Source organism: Lepisosteus platostomus, chromosome 6 (genome assembly GCF_059453375.1).
Source record: "Lepisosteus platostomus isolate fLepPlt1 chromosome 6, fLepPlt1.hap1, whole genome shotgun sequence".
Taxonomy (NCBI): domain Eukaryota; kingdom Metazoa; phylum Chordata; class Actinopteri; order Semionotiformes; family Lepisosteidae; genus Lepisosteus; species Lepisosteus platostomus.
In genome coordinates, this window is record NC_142616.1 from 29,099,371 (window position 1) to 29,118,747 (window position 19,377).

General features: G+C 44.7%; 3 protein-coding genes across 3 annotated transcripts; 1 reads left to right on the plus strand and 2 right to left on the minus strand.

The window, feature by feature from the left end:
* Nucleotides 1–45: 45 nt before the first annotated feature.
* LOC148661449 (solute carrier family 35 member D3) lies at nucleotides 46–5,180 on the minus strand. The gene is made up of 5 exons (XM_088635214.1): nucleotides 4,742–5,180; nucleotides 3,922–4,099; nucleotides 2,828–3,020; nucleotides 2,315–2,612; nucleotides 46–647 (listed from the first exon to the last, which is right to left on the minus strand). The coding sequence occupies exons 2-5, from the start codon at nucleotides 3,972–3,974 to the stop codon at nucleotides 241–243; spliced, it is 951 nt and encodes a 316-aa protein (XP_088491340.1). The 5' UTR covers nucleotides 3,975–4,099; nucleotides 4,742–5,180; the 3' UTR covers nucleotides 46–240.
* A 5,369-nt stretch (nucleotides 5,181–10,549) lies between these two features.
* On the plus strand, nucleotides 10,550–11,192 carry LOC148661450 (putative rhodanese domain-containing dual specificity protein phosphatase). The gene has a single exon (XM_088633775.1). The coding sequence runs from the start codon at nucleotides 10,614–10,616 to the stop codon at nucleotides 11,190–11,192; it is 579 nt and encodes a 192-aa protein (XP_088489901.1). The 5' UTR covers nucleotides 10,550–10,613.
* Nucleotides 11,193–12,329: 1,137 nt separating this feature from the next.
* nudt13 (nudix (nucleoside diphosphate linked moiety X)-type motif 13) lies at nucleotides 12,330–18,503 on the minus strand. Its single transcript, XM_088635213.1, has 9 exons — nucleotides 18,308–18,503; nucleotides 17,552–17,691; nucleotides 16,846–16,988; nucleotides 16,262–16,369; nucleotides 15,828–15,934; nucleotides 15,091–15,216; nucleotides 14,577–14,688; nucleotides 13,971–14,125; nucleotides 12,330–13,626 (listed from the first exon to the last, which is right to left on the minus strand). The coding sequence occupies exons 2-9, from the start codon at nucleotides 17,629–17,631 to the stop codon at nucleotides 13,438–13,440; spliced, it is 1,020 nt and encodes a 339-aa protein (XP_088491339.1). The 5' UTR covers nucleotides 17,632–17,691; nucleotides 18,308–18,503; the 3' UTR covers nucleotides 12,330–13,437.
* Between the last annotated feature and the right edge of the window lie 874 nt (nucleotides 18,504–19,377).

Sequence of the window (19,377 nt, forward strand, 5' to 3'; positions counted from 1 at the left end):
AAAATCGGTATTTCACTCTGAAAAGAAAAGAGACGCATTCTTCAGTTGTGGTATGTAAAGACTACATTTAATAGATAACTTCGTTACATAGTGTTTGAGTCTACATGACAGGTGATGTAGAGATTTGCATTCATTCTTTTTTAACACTTTTACTGCAATTGAATATTCACCATTCATGGTGAAAAATATGCTAATAAAATATGTTGGTTTCAACCTTATTCTGCTTTTATTCCCCTGGCTTCAAAACTGTAGCAGGCTATAGAATAACAGAGCCAAGTCTTTGGTGGCGTGCAGGAGGGCAGCAGCAAGTGGGGAGCTGTACAGTGTGGCAAGAGCTAAGAGGAGGTGCTGCAGTGACCCCAGGACTGTCATACCCAGCAGGTACCCCAGGAAGATCAGACTGTGCCAGCTGCCTCGGCTAAAGGCTTGGCCAGCATTGGGCAGCAGCAGGCACAGGAAGCCCAGCAGCAGGCTGCTGTTGACAGAAAGGGTGAAGTAGAGATCCAAGGGCGAGGGCTGGCCGCCTGCGTGCCGTCGCTGCAGCTCACCCACCTTGGCCAGCCAGCTCAGGCACAGGCTGTGCAGCAGCAGGCTGAGAGGGGCATAGAGATACACCAGTGGCTTCCAGGTGAACGATCCGTGCATCCCTGTAGGGAAAGGGGAAAGGGTTAGGACACTACAAGAGGAAAACAGACGGAGTGAGGACGCCCAAATGTGCTTACATTTTGCCCTATAAGTGGTGACGTAGTTATAATTTAATTATACAATATAAATATATATTTCCATAAATATAATTCCATATATTTATCTACACTATACTACCAAAACACACTTTGTGGTTTTCTTCTTACTTCTGTTCTAAGCAACACCGAAGCACCAGGTTGGTGATGCATAAATTGCCCCCTTTCAATAAAAGGGCCTTCTAATGAGTAAATGTCACTTCCCTACCCCTGCATTTCCTTTAAAAAAAGTCCTAAGCAGATGTGTTTGAAAATCTCAAATCTGCCACAATCTCCTTCATTCTGTGTCACTACAAAGAGGGATTTGTGTTACTTGGTTAATGAATGATATGAAACAAAATTCCTTGGCCACCATATACATATTTCTGACTAATCATTAACTTAGATATCTCCTGGCTCCATAATCTTTACACCGATTCCAATTTTGAGGCTCCAGGCTGTCCCACGTGGTTTCTCAGCACAGATAAACAGAGCGGAAGAGGGGTCATTACCCTAATCTTTTTGTTAAGTTGAATGTTTGTTATGCAGGGTGCAGGCAAACAGTATGTGTTATTTGTGCTGCTTCTCTATCAAGAGATAAATATAGAACTCCTACTTCCTGAGCTATAACCAGTCCTTATATAAATATCTAGTGATCACATTGCATGTTCTGTAACTGGTTAGACTGGCTGCTGCTGGTGCCTGTCCTTTGGTTTCTATGTGGATGAAGTCCTTGAAAGGTTTACCGTGGTAAACTAGCACAGTATTTCCATGTGCTTGGTATTGATTTGCTGTGCCACAGTAAACATTTACACCAAAAGGGAGAGACAAACCCAAGAAAGAAAAGGCTTGCAGTGAGTGCTGAGCCAGTGCAGACATACAGACAGCTACAGTACAGCAGTGAGTGTGACCAGACCCTGGAAACAGCAGGAAAGGCCAGGGGTGCAGAACTGCTGAGCTCCTAATGAACAGATTGTATATTGGGCAGTGAAAGAAGATTTTTCTCTTACAATCGCAACATATTAACAAAGGTATTAAGAAAATCTTTCTGTAGCAGGCACATTTGTATTTTATTGAATAGGTGGGACAGAGGTCATTTCATTATGCTGATCAACATTTGTCATCAACTGGGCTAATCATGGCTGATGTTTTTCTTTCTTGATTTTCACAAGGTCTGTCATACAATTTAAATCCTCACATTCCCAGCGTTCTGTCAGCTCTTTCACTAATGAGGTGATCAAGAAGTCACTCAAGTACACGTGGTCCAATCATAATCTATCGAACTGATGTAAAAATAATGTTTAATCAATTTCCAAAATCTGTATGCTTTATTTTGCTAAAATCATATATCCTAAAAAGATTTGTAAGTAAGACCCTTATTATACTAGCTTGTTGCTCACACTAGTTTATATCATAAACCTATGTCTTAGGAGTGTGGTTATCGTAAGCCCTGAAACCTACACACATCCTACTGTACAGTTTTCAAAACAGAGCAATAAAATGTGAGATTTTCTTTGACAGCTCTGTCCCTCCACAGTGGAGGCTGGGACTGGGGGGGAGTGACAAGGCCTGCAAGGAGTGGCCATTATGGATACCTGTGCTGATCAGTGCTGAGAGCGTGACAGCAGTCACCAGGGCAGTGATGCGGGGGGAAGGTGGCTTTGTCAGACCCAGGACATGGCTCCAGCCTGCGGACGCCAGGGGCAGCAGCTGCAGCATGAAGACGAACAGGTCGGAGGGGGCGTTGGCCTCTGCCCACAGCCCCAGCACAGCCTGGAGGCTGCTACAGATGGAGGGCACCAGCAGCCTCTCGCCCAGCTGCAGGGAGTAGGGCTGCAGTGTGACACAGCCCAGGGCCCGCAGGGCCACAGTGCACAGCAGAGTCAGCAGCACCTGGGGAGGAGCCAAGGCGTTCAAACGTCAATAATATGAATAATAATAATGGTACAAACACACAGAGGCTTTGGTGCCATTCATAGAAATATGTTTATACTCGTATTCATCCACGAATATAGACAGGCATTTAAACTGCCTCTAGTCACAGATAGAACTATTCTGCTCTCTCCCCTCATACTCCAAATCTGTGAGTCTGTCTTGTGAACTGTTACCTGTGCCAGTGCGAGAGGAGCCAGATAGGGGTAGCGATACTGAGAAATGAAGAGACGGGTCAGAAAGTCATACAGTGTGCTGCCCAGGGAGTAGACCAATACAGCCAGCAGGACGGTGCCACAGTGCACCAGGGGCACCAGGAGTCTCTGGAGGATGGTGACCTGCCATGGTTTTCTGAAGAAACAGGTAGACCTGCCCAGGAGAGAGACTGTAGTATATCCGCACTACATACACATTATAGTTCCAACAATTATTAATTTCAGCGCTCGAAAAATGCCAACGTGCAGGAAGTCTTCACAGCTGCACATAGGTAGCACATTATCACTAGGATTGTGGCACGTTTTTAAAGCAGCAAAAGTGAATAGTAGTCGCGTGAGTATTCTTAATGACTGATACGTTTTTTTTTAATGAACTAAAAATCTTGATAGCATGTATTTAAATTGCAATTTAAGAATAACACTGGAACTTTTACTTATAATGCAAACTGTATTTCACAAGCCCAGGGAGCACTGAGGGGCATGCAGACCGGAAAATAACTCTCACAGCCACTCTAATTAGGAGATACTGCATAAACCCTTCCAGCCAGAAGAATGCCCTGTGGAGAATACACAGCAAGGACTCACAGACATCAGCTTGCTCAGTCTCAAAGCTTCACAGCTTTGAACACCAATTGTGGAAGGATCAGGGAGAAACAGATTAGGCAAATTTGGCAGAGTGTAATCTTTAGGAAACAGTGCCAGAAAAAAATACAATAATGCAGCAAAAACAAGTGCAGGTACAGCTGCCAGGATGTTTGTGTAGTTAGCAGCGATAAATGACATGGAATTAAATTGCATCAAACCTTGGGATGTTACAATTAGTTCATCCCTAGCCTAGCCTAAGGATCACAGCACTAATCCTCACCTTGGATGCTCTTCCTTTTCTCAAAAAGAACCACATAGTGCTTTGCAATTATCTACATGTTTCTTCTTTTTCTTTTCTTTCCTTGTTGCCTTCACACCTCGTGCACGTGTTTATAAAACCATACCCAACACTTGCTCCTTGATAGTACTGTGTTGCCCCTGACTGCCTGCCGCTGGAGCGCCCGTCTCACCTGTCTGCACGGCAGCTGCTCCAGGCGGAGGTGAGGGTTTGCCGAATGCCCATCCTGAGCTCCTTGCCCTGAAACACGAGGACTGTCGGAGCACCACCTCACCGTCTCGAAGACAGCTGGGCACCAGGGTCTGTCATCTCCAAGGCTTCACCTCCATGACCCACTGCACACGTCTGGGCTGCAGGGCAACACAGCCACAATCTCTTATCTTTAATCGTTTTTTTTAAGCCATAGAAAATAATCCACTATTTTTAATTGTAGCTTTGAGCTTACTGCCACACACTGCATTTTGTTTTGGACACTCTTTCAAAAAAGACTCAGAAACTTCTGAACTCAGTGGTTAGGAGCCAAGAGTGGGAGTGTTTATTTTTCAGATCGATCAGCCTCTGCTGTCACCCTCATATGGGAACAAATAATCAAACATGCCTCCTCTTTTGTAAAGCATTTACCACCCCCCTCAACCTAAACCTCCACTGTCCTAGTGAGAGAACTATGCAACACGCTTGTAAAGAGTCCTTTTGCCAGCCTAAAATATTATCTTTTGAATTTGGGACATTAAGTAGTAAGTAAAAAATACAACAACTGGCAGTGCAACCTGAAAGACGTTAATTTATAAAAGCGGTCCAAATCCTTATTTCCACCTGGTCATCCTGGATAGATCTAGCCCATATTATCAGCCCCTTCAGGCTGCTGCCCTAACTCTCTTTATCAACATTTCCAGGACATGGCTTGTTTGGCAATAAAAGCTCCTAATTGCATCCACAGTTGATACCTTAAATCCTCTCAGTCTTTCCTCTCTCCCACCATTTATTTTACATACCTCGAAATTGGATACTCTTCAGTCTGCTCAGCTTCTCCAAGTCCTGTCTATACAGAAGAGGAAAAAAGAGCGAGGAAGTGAAGCAGGAAAGTCAGCGTTTCTGCTGGAACTGTCTTCATAGTCCTTAATTTGGAAGGTTTGGAATGTTTTTTTCAGATATGACGGACTTTTCACCAGGGCAGAGCAGTGGAAAGCAGCTCAATAGCCACAGAAAAGGGCTGACAGCAGACATCTCAATTAGTTTTTCTGTGCGCTGGCACACTGAGACTGAATGGACTTTAATCCTGACTCTGTGCACACACCCCTTCAGTGAAATACCCCTCCTACTGAAATAATCATTTCCTATGGAAGCTCTGAGACCACTCTGTGTGTACTGGAGCTCTAATGCATTTTATCACATTAATATCCCTCTGCTGCTGCCTATTAAATTCGTCCCCTAATAGTCTGCTTTACGTTTCATATGTTATAAAAACACATCCTTAGATTAACATTATTGCAGCTATAAACATTATACGAATTTCAGTCATAATTAAATTAATTATTTTTTTAAATGCTCCTATTACACATGATCTTGTGTGGTGTGATGCTGTTTATGTTGTGTATTAACCTGGAACAGCAATAAAACTTAAATGATTTCAAATTGGAGTCAAACAGTTCATTTTCTTTCCTTACAGGGGTTGTATACATTGACATTGCAGTGCTTTATTGCTCTTAACTGATTGCACTTTCCTATTATAACTTTTCCTGAAACAGTGGGAACAGTCATACTTTTACAAGTAGCAGTTTTGACACTGTAAGGCACGAGGAGATAGTGGAATTAAAATTAATTGATGCAAGCTGGGCCAGCTATGACCCCCAACACTGACTCTACTGTTAACCACTGTTGCTCATTCTTCCAGACAGAAACTCAAAGCTGCACTCTTCTGTAGCGCACAACCAGTATGGAGCCACTTTCAACGAGGGATTAAAATGCAGCTAGTCACATCTGTGTGTGCAAAGCTAGTGTTCATCAAGCTGGATCTTAAGGAAAGCGAAAAACTACCTTTCATGTACAGTAAGTATTTCCATTAATGTAGTCAGGAGCATTTGCCTCCTCCTAGGTTTAATGACATCAGTATAGTACTTCCCAGGAAACACTGGTATCATACACCCCACCAGAGGCCTCTGTCACAGAGACCTGCTGCCACGTGATTTGGGAGTAGGTAATCTGATGAAGTTCCACATGATTCCCATGGTTATCTATATAATGCACATTTACTATTATAAACCATACAATGCACAGACACACTTAATCTCCATGGCTGCTATTTAGCAGTGATGTTTTTATAAAAAATTATTATTATTTATAAAAAATGCTGATCACCACCACTCTTGTTTGAACAGCATAGTAAGCTGCAGGTACAAATACGGAGTCCTGTATAGAACAATTAGCCCAGTGTTTTTTAAAGACCAAGAAGGGGAGTGAATAAAAAGACTACCTGTGAGATGAATAAAAGTTCGGCACCAATTTTGATACAAAAGCCTTTTTTAAAGGATTACAGTGGAAAATTGTCATAGTAATTTGACAAGTAAAGGTTAAATCCACACTGAAAAACACAAAGAAAGAATGCAAAGTTACAGATTTAGAGACTCTTCCGGTGTAAGGGAGAGAGATAAAAGGTACAAGGACATAAAGCACAGGAGAACAAATGACAGAGCACATGGGAGGTGAGAAAGAGTGTCCAGGTAAGGTAAGAAAAGCTTACATCTGTACATGTACTGTATGCAAGGGTTCTGAAAAGAAATGAGTCAACCATTGAGAGCTGGTGGCAGTTTTGATCCGAATTTAAGGATAATTTGGGTTTCTGATGTGTTTCTGGAATTGGAGTCCTGGAATCCCAGTAAAAGGATGCACACAGAATGGCCAGTGTATTAATGGCAGGGTGTGGTAAAATTGGGAGCCAGTGGCATAGAGAGATCTCTGGTCCTAACTGCTCTGACATGTTCTCTGGTTGAATAGTCGATCCTATTCTTCCTGTTCTTCCTGTTTTGCCAAAGTAAATGGCAGAGCTCCTTCTGCTGGAGATGTAATAAATGAGATTGCTGACCAAACATGATGCTCTCTCTGCATCTAGGGGCTGTGAGCTCCAGTGAGCACCTCCAGGACAGCTGCACTCGGTGGGTACAGTGTGTCTACGGGAGGTGCTGCACAGAGTTCTCACTGCAAAGTCTATTTCCAGATACAGCACTCGTGCGGCGACAGGGACAGGTGTTAGTGACATGGCGCCAGCCGAGCGTGCTATCTGTTTCTCCCTCTCTCCCTCTCCATCTCTCTAGCTCTTTCTCTCTCTTTCTGTTACACCCTGTGTCTTTTTCACACCTTCTCCCTACCTCTCGAAGTCTCCCCATTTCCACACCCCTCCTTTCCTCTCTTTAACTCTCTCACCACAGTCGCCAGCACACTCAGTCCATGTACATCCTGCTGAACAGCACTATGGAGTCTACAATGGTGCTCTGCTCTCTTTAGGGAAGCTCTGCATGGAAGTGCAGTCCTGTCCTTCCTCTGGATTTTCAGCATAAAGGCATATTCTGTAGGGAACTGTAAAAGTTTACAAATGAAAACACAGCAGTATACGTTTTCCATACATTGCAGTTTTCAGCTCTAAGAGCAAAGTTCGCACCAGAGCAAAAACTCTTAGACGTCTCCTGACGGTATGCCAGAGTCCCCGCTGCAGGGAGGCCGGGTGACTGGGTCATGGCTGCAGGGGGCGGGCGTGGCATCAGGCGCAGCCGCTCTCGTGTGCCAGCTTGTTACATCCACCTGTCGGAGCCAGCTTCTTTATAGAAGTCTAGAGCACTTCACCACGGCACATTGCCATGGTAACACACAAAAACAAGGGCCAGGGAGGTGCAAAAAAAAGTGTCTCTCACATCCGAGACAAACAAACAGCTACAAGGGAAGGAAATTGAACAAGCTTATTTATGAAGAAAGGATTATAAAAATCACAAGTCTGGGGCAACTACCACCTAAGGGATTTATTGTTCCACTACTCATTTTGTCTTTAAAAGATGGTACATTGAAGTCAGTCTCAGTGGGTTTGCCTGGTTGGAGAGCCCACGGTGTGTGTTGCTGAGCCCAAGATGAGCGGCCCCTAACTGTGGCCCCTCTCTCAGCTGCTGGGAAGGGGAAGAGGCTCTCTCTCTGCGCCCACGAATGCCGGGCGCTGGAAAACATGGGCATCGTGACCTCCAGGTGAGCAATGCCAGTGAACTGGCCAAGGTTGCCAATCTCTCCTCTTCAAAACTTTAAGCTTGGGATAGGGTTACAATTAGGTTCATGACTGGGGTTTTAGGGGGACATATAAAGAATATGTTGCATTGTAGCAGCCTAGATAGGGATCCTTCCTGATGAAACTGGGATCAAATCTATTGATAAGTAACTGAATGTATCTGATGGGCCAGATGGACTCTCATTAGTCACCTTTGTTATGTTTATAAGGAGTAGACAATGCATGGAAAGGGAAACCACTGTAAGAGGCCATCACATTCATTCCCACCACTTCTTTGAGAAGGTTCCTAATGAAACCAGGAAGGTTCCTTCTTTTAAATAAAAGCACAATGTTATAGACGAGGCAGCTAGGAATTGACTATTTTACTCTAGTGTAAATAATGTTGCTAGCACAATAGACCGCCATAGATACAAATGTTACTGTAACATTATTTGTAGGGGTGGTGTTATGATTACCATTTGGGATGAAGTGAGGTTGGTGTCAGAGAATTTGTATATACGTTATGTATTACTCAGATGAACATGTGCCAGCAATGACCTGTAGATGATGAGTGCACTTCTATTCTATTAACTAGAATGATGAAATTGCCTGCAGATGTTGTTACGCAGTAGCTACACAGTACGGATACAACCTTGTGAAAAAGATGTATTGTCTTGTGCTGTCCTGTGAATCTTTTCTCACTCAGTCCATGTATTTCTCCGGCCCTCAGAGTGGGCAGGTGTCGGACAGCACCTTCAATTGAACCCCGAAATGCTTGGGAACCCCGACACAGTGCACCCTACCGAGAGTGTAACGGTACTGCAAACAGCCAGCACTGCCCTGCCCTGCCCCCCTCTCAGCCTTTCTCTCTGCAGCCAGGTAGAGTCTGTCTGTGTTTCCACAGATGCTTCATCTCCTTATCTCTGTAGTCAGGGAAGTGGTTTCTACTCCATATGCGTTTCTAGTGTGCTAATTTGGAAAGGAGCCTACTCTTCCAGCACAGTACAGCATACCGAAGGAAAAGTGTGAAACTATACTATATTAAAATGAGTATCCTTAATCCATAGTGGCAATGTGTTGTTTTCTAGCACACCTGCACTGAATTAACATCAGCCTTAAACATGAATATCAACAGCAGGCTGTATATGATGTACAGGAGAGGGATACAAGATACTGTGTGTGCAGTGTTTTCTGCTTTGGGGTTCAACAGGCACTTATTATCTATGTGTCGGGGCTGCTCAGCTGTTCCCACCTCACTCTGTTTTTCCTGTGTGCACGTGCCAGGCCCTGGTGAGGTACTGACCCCCGCAGTACCTGAGCGGCTGGCCGTAGAGAGGGGGTACGTCACGGCACAGCAGGTCTACAACCTCCTGAATGCCGAGGCCGGAGAGCCAGCATTGCACAACCCTAACTACATCCTCATTCTGGACTGCCGCAGCGCAGAGAGGTAAAACACACACTGGCATTACATTCCCTTGATCTGATTCTTGAGCTGTCGGAGTAATGAGTGTGTGTCCTTGTGTGCCATTAACCTTAGCTAGGCTCTGTTGCGCAGGTGCTGTGTCCATGTTATAACACAGGCTATTTGTGTGTTCACAGATATAAGCAGTGCCACCTGGTGACAGCGCGGGCGAGTCTGACAGTGCTGCACCCTGAGCTGGGCTGCCTGATCACCCGGGGACAGCTTCAGGAGTACAGCATCATCCTGCTGTATGCAGAAGAGGGACACAGTCCAGGTAACACACCTGCGTACTGACTCATGCTGGAACACTGGACCATCGAGAGACAAATATAAATATAAGAAAAGACACATATGAAGCCATTCAGTTGCTTTTGCTCATTTGTTTTTCTAGTTTAATTAATTGCATTTATACTGTGTGTTTTAACCAAAGTACTTTATATATATATGGCATATGAGAGAACACTCTTTATCCATCATTGGGGTGACACATAGCATCCCTACTGCACCTTATGCCCCACTACTCTGCAGATCTGATCAAGATGTGAGAGATAACTTAATCAGTTATGTTAAGGGGGGACTGGACCGACACTTACCCAGGACACTCTTACTCCAACAAACAGCCATGGGATCTTTAATGGCCCAGTAGGCAGTGTCATCACCAAGCAGCCTGCTCTATTCAGATCTCAGAAACTAAGCAAGGCTGGGCCTGGACAGTCCTGGGATAGGAGACCTCTAAGGAAGGCGAGGTTACTGCTGCCAGTATTATTCTTACAGTCCTCTTACACTGTTTGCCCCACACCTCTGTTTCAGAGGTAGATTTAACAAGTTTATTAACTGTATCTCACTTGTTTAAAAATCCCCTTTCTTTACATGCTTGCTCTCATTTTAAATATTTAATGTCAAACAGCATTTGGCTACTTGTGCCAAGTGATCGATACACGTTGCATAGGTCAGAGCATGTGAAAAATATATCATTGTGGCTCAATTGCTCTCAAATCTCAGAGGCTTTTAAAGGTCTCACAGCTAAAGTGCAGCACCTCGGAAAAAACAAAATCCTAACTTGTGCCTCAGTTTCCTCTTTTGTGTGTCAGTGGGCAGTGAGAAGGCCAGGGCAGACTCGCCGACTCTGCAGCGCTGCTTCTTCCAGCTCAGCTCTCTCGGCATGGACCCTGTCATCCTGCTGGGGGGCTTCTCCGCATTCCACCGCCTGTACCCCTTCCTGTGCACGCCACGCATGGTGCTGTTGGAGCCAGAGCGCCGCGCCCTCACTATCTACCCCTCCGAGATCCTGGAGGGGGCGCTGTACCAGGGCTCGGCCGCCCAGGCGCAGGACTACCGCATCATCAAGAACCTGCACATTACCCACGTGGTCAACGCCACGGCGGAGTGCCCTGACGCCTTCCCCCGCACCCTGCGCTACCTGCGGCTGCGGCTCAGCGACGACACACAGCAGGACGTGGGCGAGGCCCTGCCCCTGGCCACGCAGTTCATCGCCGGGGCGCTGCGCGGGGGAGCGGGCCGCGTGCTGGTGCACTGCAGCCTGGGCCGCAGCCGGAGCTCGGCGCTCACGATCGCCTTCCTCATGGAGCACCATCGCTGGTCGCTGCGCCACGCCTACCGCTGGCTGCAGGAGCGCCGGGCTTGCGCTGCGCCCAACGCTGGCTTCCTGCGCCAGCTGGCTGCCTACGAGGAGAAGCTCTTTGGCCAGAGGCTCACCTCGCTGGACGACATCCGCCTCTAAAGTCAATAACTGATACTCCGAGATCAACACCCTTCCACTCGCCTTTCTGCCGGACAGCTGCGGGCCCTGCTGACACGGAAGGCCAAGATCCAGCGAGAGGACATTCAGGGCTGCAGACCAGTCTTGGACAGCCACCACGGCTCACCACAATCATATCAGATGCGCCACTTGGGGCAAGATGGGGATGCCCTCTCCACCTTCAACTACCCTCGGCAAGTTGTTCAGTCATTTCCATCTCCCAGTCCTGTTCAAAATGTCATCTGTACTCATTCAGTGTTTCTATTTATACTGTTTTTAAGCCGTAGATGTCTGTTTCACATATGTGAACTGCGCACCTTACTGAGGAAGCTGATATTTTCCATTGCTATGTCTCTATACTCCACAGCCCTTCTGCACTTCTGGGGTCCCCTGTCCATACTCCCACTGTTTACAGGGCAAGTTTGCACATGATTTCATTGGTTTCTACCATGCTGACCCTGGAAATTGTGAGTTGTGACACAATTGTGACAAAACAATCAACATTTAACCTGGATGGTACTCTGAGGTAAAGTAGTTCAGTGATCGTGGTTTGTTAGTAAGTGATGCCAGTTAATACTGGCCACTGCCACAGATTATGTGATAGCCTGTACAAGTTACCAACTTCAAATAAATTGTAAAATTGAGATACTATGGAATTGCCAGCAGCAGCAGAAAATGATGCTTAGTTCATGGCACCAGCTAAATACCTAATTATGTAAATAATATCGTCCCTCCTAATAATTTGGTTTGATTATAATGGAGTAAATTCATGCACAAAGAAAATACAGGAAAATTAGTGTAAAATGCAAAGGAAGTCCACAGAAAAGTGGGAGGCTGCCCTGCAGAATTACCCTGGTGATGTTTCAGAAGGACAGAACCAAGGCCACTCCCTGCCCCAGTGGGAGGAGAATAGGGTCTATTCAGGTCCCTCTCCAGAGCTCAGTGGGCCTCTGTACTGCACAGCAGCACTAGAAAGACTGAAAAGCTGTTCAACTGGCAAGCGCTATAGACAGACAACAGCAGAACACTCTGCGTGCTTATAGTACATGTTTTAGGTGCACAGTGCTGAATTCAAATCCAGCCACCAAGTGACCAAAATAAAAAAAAAACAAGAAAGGCTTTTGTTCTTGTTGTATAATACAGATTGTATTATAGCTGTTAAAACCGTAAGAGTACTGCACATTGTATTGTGGGAGTTTAAAAAATGTCCAGCAAAGTTTGACATACTTTGTACAAAAAGGCAGGTATATTTTCACTGGAGGGTAAGAAAGGCTGCGATACTCAGGCAGCTCAGGTTCAGGGACTTTTTAAAAACTGAAAGTCAGATGCAAAAAGTGGTGTGTTGAAAAAGAGGAATCTCTGGTGGTCCTCAGAAATATTTATAAGGAGATCCATATTAACCTTTTCAGCGGTCATTACAGCTCAATGTAGGTCTGCACTAGGTCAGATAATTCTGCTTGAAACAAAGAGCCAATGTTTACAATTGCATATGAACAATGTGCCTCCCAGATGGATCCTGAATGTACAGTTCTAAGTTCTATCTCTGATTAAAATTATACTGCTCCAGCAGCCTGTTCTGTTTACATGCCTGTCTTTTGGAACTCTAGGGTGTTAAAGTGTACTGTAGCTGTGCACTGTAAGGAGATACAAGTGTGTTTCACTGTCCCAGTACATTGCTGTCCTACAGTACATTTAAATTACTGTCCTACTACAGGTCAGTAGAAAGCTATCAGACTGTATCCAGAGAACAGATTTGTAGCCTGAATTTCCCCAATCATTTTAGGATTTACAATACCAAAAGTAGATTAGGGCTTTTTTAAATGCCATGTAAAGCCAAGAAGAATTTTAACATAAATGATTAAGCGCTGGTGGGGTCAGAAAGTAAAGAAATCTCAAGTTTAGGGACACGAATTTGAATCAGGAGTTTGCGGCTGTGCAGCCTCAGGGTCTTGTAAGATTCCAGCTGAAATCTGAACGAATAAATGGGAACAGTTATATCCTTAATTAGGACAGTCAAATGTATTCCAGGTATCTAATTATCCATTTCAAACATGCTCATAAAGCCCGCAGCACAACATCTCTCCAAGATCAGTGCTGTAGTCCTTTTCTGTGTATCTCGCTGGTGGAGTTAATGTTGCTCCCAAGAAGGAGGGGGGCAGAGTGTGTCCGCAGGTATCTCCTCCTTGACTGTAAACCTGACATTTAGGCTGGAGTCTGCCGTTAGACCCTACAACCCAGCCTGCTGATTGATCCACTCTTGCAGAAGCTGGTTGGCTACAGCAAAGGGAGGGGGAACCCAGAAAGAGGGGTTCCCCCCTTTGCCACGACGTGGTGGCCCCCCCCTGCTGAGGGCTCCTCTCACCTCTGCCACACTGAACCACCGGGCTTCCTCCAGCTCCGCACCACTCAGACTGACCTACAGGGACCACAACGGGACAGTCCTCAGATACAGCTGCACACAGAGGCCTGCGTCTGCATTTTCTACCTGCTACCGTCCTTGTAACAACAGACAAAATAACAGACTACAGCAAGCCAGGCTTGGAGATCCTGCACTTTAGTGATATATTAAGTATTAGCAAATGAATGGTTAAATTATTACAATGCTAGCTTTTTGTCAGTGTAAAATGGGACATTCCGGTTGAAAGCAATATTCTCAAAACCGGGACGTCAACAATTAGAGAAGGCTGAGGAACGGTGGTCTAAAGTAGAGCTAACTCAAGCACACAGACAGGCTGGAAAGACAGACGGCGAAGATGCTACCTGTGTGCTGCCTGGGTTCACTGTGGCATGGCACGCCACCATGAGGGAGCTGTGTGGAAAGGGCCAGTGTTGGGAACCAGTGTAGTTCAGAGACTGCACCTCCAGTCCTACCTCCTCTGCCACCTCCCGCCTCACTGTCTCCTCCACTGTCTCTCCTGCAGGGAGTGACACAGAGTACCGATGACAAGGCACTCTAACACAGACTATCACAATCCCACATGGCACGCTGACAATAACAGGCAGCACTGACATGCGTACTCTGAGCACCGCATTATATAACGAAAGAGAACACAGCCCATTTGGAGAGATCTAGGATTTCCCTGCTTGCTGTTATTTTTATTCTTATCTTTTAATGTCTGTTATTATTGTGAGTGCACAGCTGATTGCTATATTAGAAAGATTAAAAGTAAACTACAATGTGACAACTGGGACAGATACGTGATCGATATGTATAAGGATCGTTCACTGGGTACAACCAAACAGCCTTCAGTGCACTTTTAAATGCTGATACCAGTTCACAAATCCTGTCTCACAATGCACGAATTTCCCTGCAGACCTGCTGTGACGGTTACAGTGTGTGTGTGTTGGCTGTACGGGGCAGCTCACCAATGTCACAGAACCCAGCCAGTGCACTGTACAAGCCCCTGGGGAAGGAAGGCTGCCGTGCCAGCAAACACTGCCTGCCATCCGTCACCAGCACGATCGCCACCGGCGCCATCTAGAGGACAAAACCACTCCTGAGCACACTGTGTCATACTCATCTCACCTTCGTACCACTTCCTGCATTTCCCTGTGTGGGGTTGAGCTACTGCTGTCTTTGCATCCTGGTAAAATCAAACATACAGCATACTAATCATGCCAGGCAAGCCGGAGGGTCTTTTGTTTCTTATTTTTGCATTTAACAGATGCTAAAAGATGCACTTGAATCAAGGTCTGTTCGACTCAGTAACATTTTGAGGTAAAATGAAAAATGTAATTAGTTAATTATATCTGATTAAGTAACTGAGTGAATTAACTGAACAGGTCGGTGCAACAGCAGTGAAATCAGGAATATCACAGTGTACAGTTTATAGCTGCATGCCCTCCTGTGACCTCAGCCCTCAGGCCAATGTCTGCTTACTTGTGGGTAGTAGGTTATCCTGCTGGTCTGGCACACCCGCTGGCTGCCAGCCTGGTTTCTTTTAGTAGGCAGCCCACTGGCACTAGAGTAACTGTGGGTCTGGTGCCAATGAATCAAGGCATGACCCTAAAAATACACCAAGGCACATAGTCAAGGCAGTGCAGACAAACACAAAAACACACACTCATTTTACAAAGGTGATAAGTAAAAAGACTTAGAGCTCCCTTTTGAATTTCTGGCCCCAAAGACCAGAGTAGGCTATCCCTGGTTAGGAGCAGCATTACAACAGTGCAGCTGTAGTGTCAACTCCACATAAAACAAGCAAAACTTTAATTTGGTACTTGATGGTGGCTTTCTGTTTGCCAGGGGTTTGTCATTGTTGCTGCCCAATGGAAACTTTGTTTAATCTTTTATTTATAACCAGACAAGACAATTGAATAAAATTCACATTTACTACATTGCCCAGGGGATGAATTTTATACAGCAAGGTAACATCCCACCCAGGCTTTAAATCCATGATCTTCTGGTAGGGAGTCCAGAGTTCTATCTACTAGCTCCATCAAAGCATAGTCAAACAAACACAGTGTGTCGTCTTGCCCTGATATCTGAGTCTACGTTTTGATGTAATCCAAGCCAGGATTAGCTTTTGCATTTCTTCATCATACTGTAAGTCAGCTTGCTGCCATGTAGCTCCCTCTTGTAGCTGCAGGTGTAGTGTGAAGGCGAGCGACTTGTACCCGGGACACTGGTGAGACATCCTGTCCTCGCAGCAGAAAGAAAGCCTTCTTCAGGTCCACAAAGACGCCCCCACAGAGCTCCTCCACAGCCTCACGCTCCAGGCCACCTGAAGCAAACAGCCAGTCATTACAGCACCACAGTGTCAAACTCGCATCTTACTGCGAGAACAAAGAACAGCTCTCTTCCACAGTGTCACACCTTCTCTCTTCCTCATGTCAGATTGTCATGTCAGATATTTTAGTAAACTTTTGCTTTGTATTGGTGTAAGCACCAGTACTGTTCAAAATACAACGTTACTTATAGATGGCATTAGAAAGTTAAAATCTTTACCTATTCATGAATGTTAACTGATTTTTCCTATTAAAAAACACATTCTGGCAGTTTTTTGCTTACCAGCTGTTAGGGAGTTTTATTTTTTTTGTTTTGCTCTTACCAACATCAAGGGAAAACTGTGCCACTTGATTCTCTGAGCAGCCAATCAGAAATGACTCCTCCAGTAGCTGCTCATCTCTATCCAGCTTTCTCAGGATTCCTTTCACATCTGGAAGAGGGAAAGTGCATGCATAAACGCTCACAAGCTGCAAGCTTCAAAATGAGACATTCTGCATGTTTCTTCTGTTTTATTCATTTTTTGTTGTTAAGGTGTTTAAAATAAATGTCATGCAATTCTATGGTGATCTTCAACTGAACCTTTAACCATTTTGTTTTATGATATTTTATAGTGCAAGATGTAGTCCTTTAACTTTATGGATGTCAAACAGAGACATGGCACAGCGGTGTGGGCCCTGGGTTCAATTATGGGATGGGAGGCACATGTTAACCTCATGTTTTCATGGGGGTGTTCAAGGTGTGCCAGCTTCCTTCCACCTTCCAATAACATGCTGCTGAGGATAAGTCTTGTCCCTGTATATGTATGCTTCCCCTGCAATGAACTGGTGTATACTTCCAGACCTTGCTTATTCCTGCCCTGTACCAGTTCACCAGCCTTCCCCTCCGCTGGGACCCTGGCTGGCTCACCTGCCGCCTGCAGTATGGCTGCATGATACCCTCCCTGCTCGGCCTTGTGCAGCAGGGGTGCCAGTCTGTTGTAGAGGAGGAAACTGCCAGACTGCAGCGCCAGTTGACACGCCTCATCATCCTCCTTCAGACGCAGCAGGTAGCTGCAGTCAGACAGACGGACAGCACCAAAGCAAGGTTTCAAACTACTATTTACACACTAACTGGACTTGTCCATTGGCATTGCACTGCATTGAGGTGATCATTCGTTAATAAGCTGCAAGGTATTCAAGAACACCCCCCAATCCATTGAGTGCTTCGTCTAGATTTTAGCATCACGTGTACTTTAATCCAGTTGCATAATTACAGTAGTTCTTTATGTCAAAGTACAGCACTGAAATACATTGGAAGGAGGAATATCTGATGATTACTGGTTTTGTAAGTTAGTTGCCCCAAAAAATATAAATGTTAACTGTAGTCATATTCTGCCAGTTTCCCAGAACATGAATCCCAGCCCCTACAGGTACAACACGTCCTCTAATCCATTTTTAATCCATCTGAATCCTTAAGATAAAAGCCTATACTTATAAACTGTGACATAAATTAAGAATTTTGAATGGAACAAAAAAAAACTAGAATACTGCAACCTTCAAAGCAGGAACTTTGAGCACCCTAGATCTATGCCAGTCTAAACATGTCTATTAAGACTGCTGGTAGGTAAACTGACCGCATCTGGGACACATAGCTGGAGTATGGCCTCCAGCCCAGCAACCTGCTTCTGAAGAGAATCTGTGCAGCCCAGCGCATTCTTCCGCCCCCGTCTCTAACTGCCCCAGACCTTGGTCTCCGAACACTACTGCAGGACTCCTGTGGCAAAAACGATTACAGGCAGGGAGGAAAGAGAGACTGAAGGGATAAATAATACCGTGAGAGATCAGATTTTCTCTAGAACTTTGAGAAAAAAAAAGAATGTTAATCTTTGAAGAAATGGGTGCCACTTTAATAAAATTTCCGGGTCACTTATGGTTCATTGAGCAAACGCGTTGTAAACATTTCAACTTCTTTGAACAGCAGTGGATTCCACATTTATTTGGCTTTTCACTTTTAAAAATCAAAACTCCTGTTTCATTGCACAACAATACTATTCCAAACGTATTCCGAAATTTGTTTTCCCATGAATTACTATTAAAAGCATATATAATATATAATTCACAATTTTAGAATATTTGTATTCCGATTTTAACTAGTCTTAAAGCTCGTGGAACACTGAACACTTATGTGGAGACGCGAATCTCCATATACGTAAAATGCGCAATTTAAATCTCCCCTTAAAAGAATTGCCTGTTCTAAACGTGTTCCTAACATAGAATTACAGAAAGGGTTAGAAAGCATAATACAAAGGGATACTGCCTTTTTGATGAAGAATGATTTCAAAGGTCGTACGACTTTAAATTCTGACACTTAGCTGTATAAATCGCGCTACCTTCTCTTCCCCAAATAGAACCGCAGCTCGCAAACAGTAACCAGGACCTTTGCGGACTGTAAAATAAAACAAACTACACGCCAAACAACTCAATTTGAACAGAACACTAACGACAAACTCTAAAGTTAAGAGGCGGGTACAGAGTCCCAGTTTCACATTTTCATAATAGGCACCGTGACCCGGAGACAGACTGTCGAAAGTGCTCATGCGAAAACGAAGGGGCTGTCTGCCTTTAGTAGGCACTGTACCTAATAATACCATACGGAATATAGCAGCAATCGCTCGCACAATTATGATATTGTTATTGCTTGAGTATTTTAGAAATCGGCTAAGCAGACTGTCTTGAAGATGTTAACTTCTGTTAAAGTCTGCCTTCGGGAGGGCAGACTTTAATATTAGGATCGTTATAACATTAATGGGGGTGGATGTTCAGCGTTATTGATACAAGTGGTTGTTTGGCCGTGATAAATATTTACACGTGGATGCTTTCAGCGACACAAAGCGTAGGAGGAGGAGTTTATAACTCTTCCTATGTGTTCATGTTGTTACAGAATACCATGAATGTACCAGCTGTGCAGATTGCTTTCTTGCCCTGTCTACTGTTCAAACAGTGTGCACATTAATTTGTAACGTAAGCATGTTTATGTGCATATACAATATAGGTTAAAGTAGTTCAAGTAGGTAGCTGCATCAGCATGCCTAGGCTGAAAAACACAATGTTTCAGCTGTGGAGCCTTCTTCAGTTCCGGGAAGAAGGCTCCACAGCCGAAACGTTGAGTTATCTTTCTTCTCTTTTCAGCATGGAATACACCTTTACTTGATCCTTTGCAGTATAGGTTGTGCAGTTTTGGATAGATCTGCAATATTTTTCAGCTCCCCAAGCTCAAAGCTATAACGTCAGTTTTCCCAGCTCCTCTCTTTCAGCCTGCATGTTTTCTAGATCTTCTTAACTTACAAACAACCCTTCATCGAGTGCTAAATTGATCTGATTATGGTTTAACTGGACTTCCGCCAAACCTTGTGCTGTTGGGAATTTAAAGGAGGGCTCTCCCACCCTGGTCCTGGAGAGC

Excerpts from the sequence above, each read along its gene's own strand:
- LOC148661450 (XM_088633775.1), top strand. The coding sequence starts at position 10,614 with ATGGACCCTGTCATCCTGCTGGGGGGCTTCTCCGCATTCCACCGCCTG.
- LOC148661449 (XM_088635214.1), bottom strand. The coding sequence starts at position 3,974 with ATGGGCATTCGGCAAACCCTCACCTCCGCCTGGAGCAGCTGCCGTGCA. Across the intron at positions 3,021-3,921 it reads AGCAGCTGCCGTGCAGACAG|GTCTACCTGTTTCTTCAGAA; the intron begins GTGAGACGGGCG and ends TCTCCTGGGCAG. Across the intron at positions 648-2,314 it reads CTCAGCACTGATCAGCACAG|GGATGCACGGATCGTTCACC; the intron begins GTATCCATAATG and ends CTTTCCCTACAG.
- nudt13 (XM_088635213.1), bottom strand. The coding sequence starts at position 17,631 with ATGCGCTGGGCTGCACAGATTCTCTTCAGAAGCAGGTTGCTGGGCTGG. Across the intron at positions 15,935-16,261 it reads ACAGTTTTCCCTTGATGTTG|GTGGCCTGGAGCGTGAGGCT; the intron begins GTAAGAGCAAAA and ends TGTTTGCTTCAG. Across the intron at positions 14,126-14,576 it reads GGCTGGGTTCTGTGACATTG|GAGAGACAGTGGAGGAGACA; the intron begins GTGAGCTGCCCC and ends CACTCCCTGCAG.